A 521-nucleotide genomic window follows, 5' to 3' on the forward strand; every position below is an offset into this window, starting at 1 on the left:
AAGAGCCTAGGCTCATAGCCTCCCTGATGCTGTGACCACTGCACAAGCCTCACAAGGAGTCGGTAGAAGAGACCTTCAGGCAAGAACCCATTGAAGTCAATGTACAGGATGACCACTGATTTGGACTTCATTAGCTGATCCATGCACATCATCTCATCTTCTTGCTTCTTTAGCAGGGATGGTACGTAGAAGAGACGATTCCCTTCCTCGGGTGATCCGACAACGGCTGGCATCTAACAGAAAGCAAGTAACCATTTAATATACCATAATGTGCATGGTAACAGTAAAATGATCTGAAAAGGCTTCTAAAGTATCTGAAAGAGATAGTAAAGATTAAACAGACCAATAAGAGCATCTGTACCTCAGAAGATTGTGCCTTGACACAAAGCAAGTCAAACTTCTGCATCAGCTGTAACAAGCCTTCTAACTGGTCAAGGAAGTCATGCCACATGTGTCGGATCAGCCTCTCTTCCAGGAGTCCTTCTTCATCAAGTCTTGCCCATGAACTTCTGAATTTGGCC

At 44.5% G+C, this 521-nt stretch overlaps 1 protein-coding gene across 1 annotated transcript; it reads right to left on the reverse strand.

Annotated features, from left to right (window-relative positions):
- Positions 1-6: 6 nt before the first annotated feature.
- Positions 7-508, reverse strand: LOC117120295 (the record flags this gene model as incomplete). The annotated part of the gene is made up of 2 exons (XM_033265311.1): positions 362-508; positions 7-233 (listed from the first exon to the last, which is right to left on the reverse strand). Coding segments are annotated over exons 1-2 (317 nt in total), but the record flags the coding sequence as incomplete, so codon positions are not given.
- Positions 509-521: the final 13 nt, after the last annotated feature.

The sequence above is a fragment of the Anneissia japonica genome, unplaced genomic scaffold, assembly GCF_011630105.1.
Source record: "Anneissia japonica isolate Jap-2015-1 unplaced genomic scaffold, ASM1163010v1 scaffold84275_len521_cov93, whole genome shotgun sequence".
Taxonomy (NCBI): domain Eukaryota; kingdom Metazoa; phylum Echinodermata; class Crinoidea; order Comatulida; family Comatulidae; genus Anneissia; species Anneissia japonica.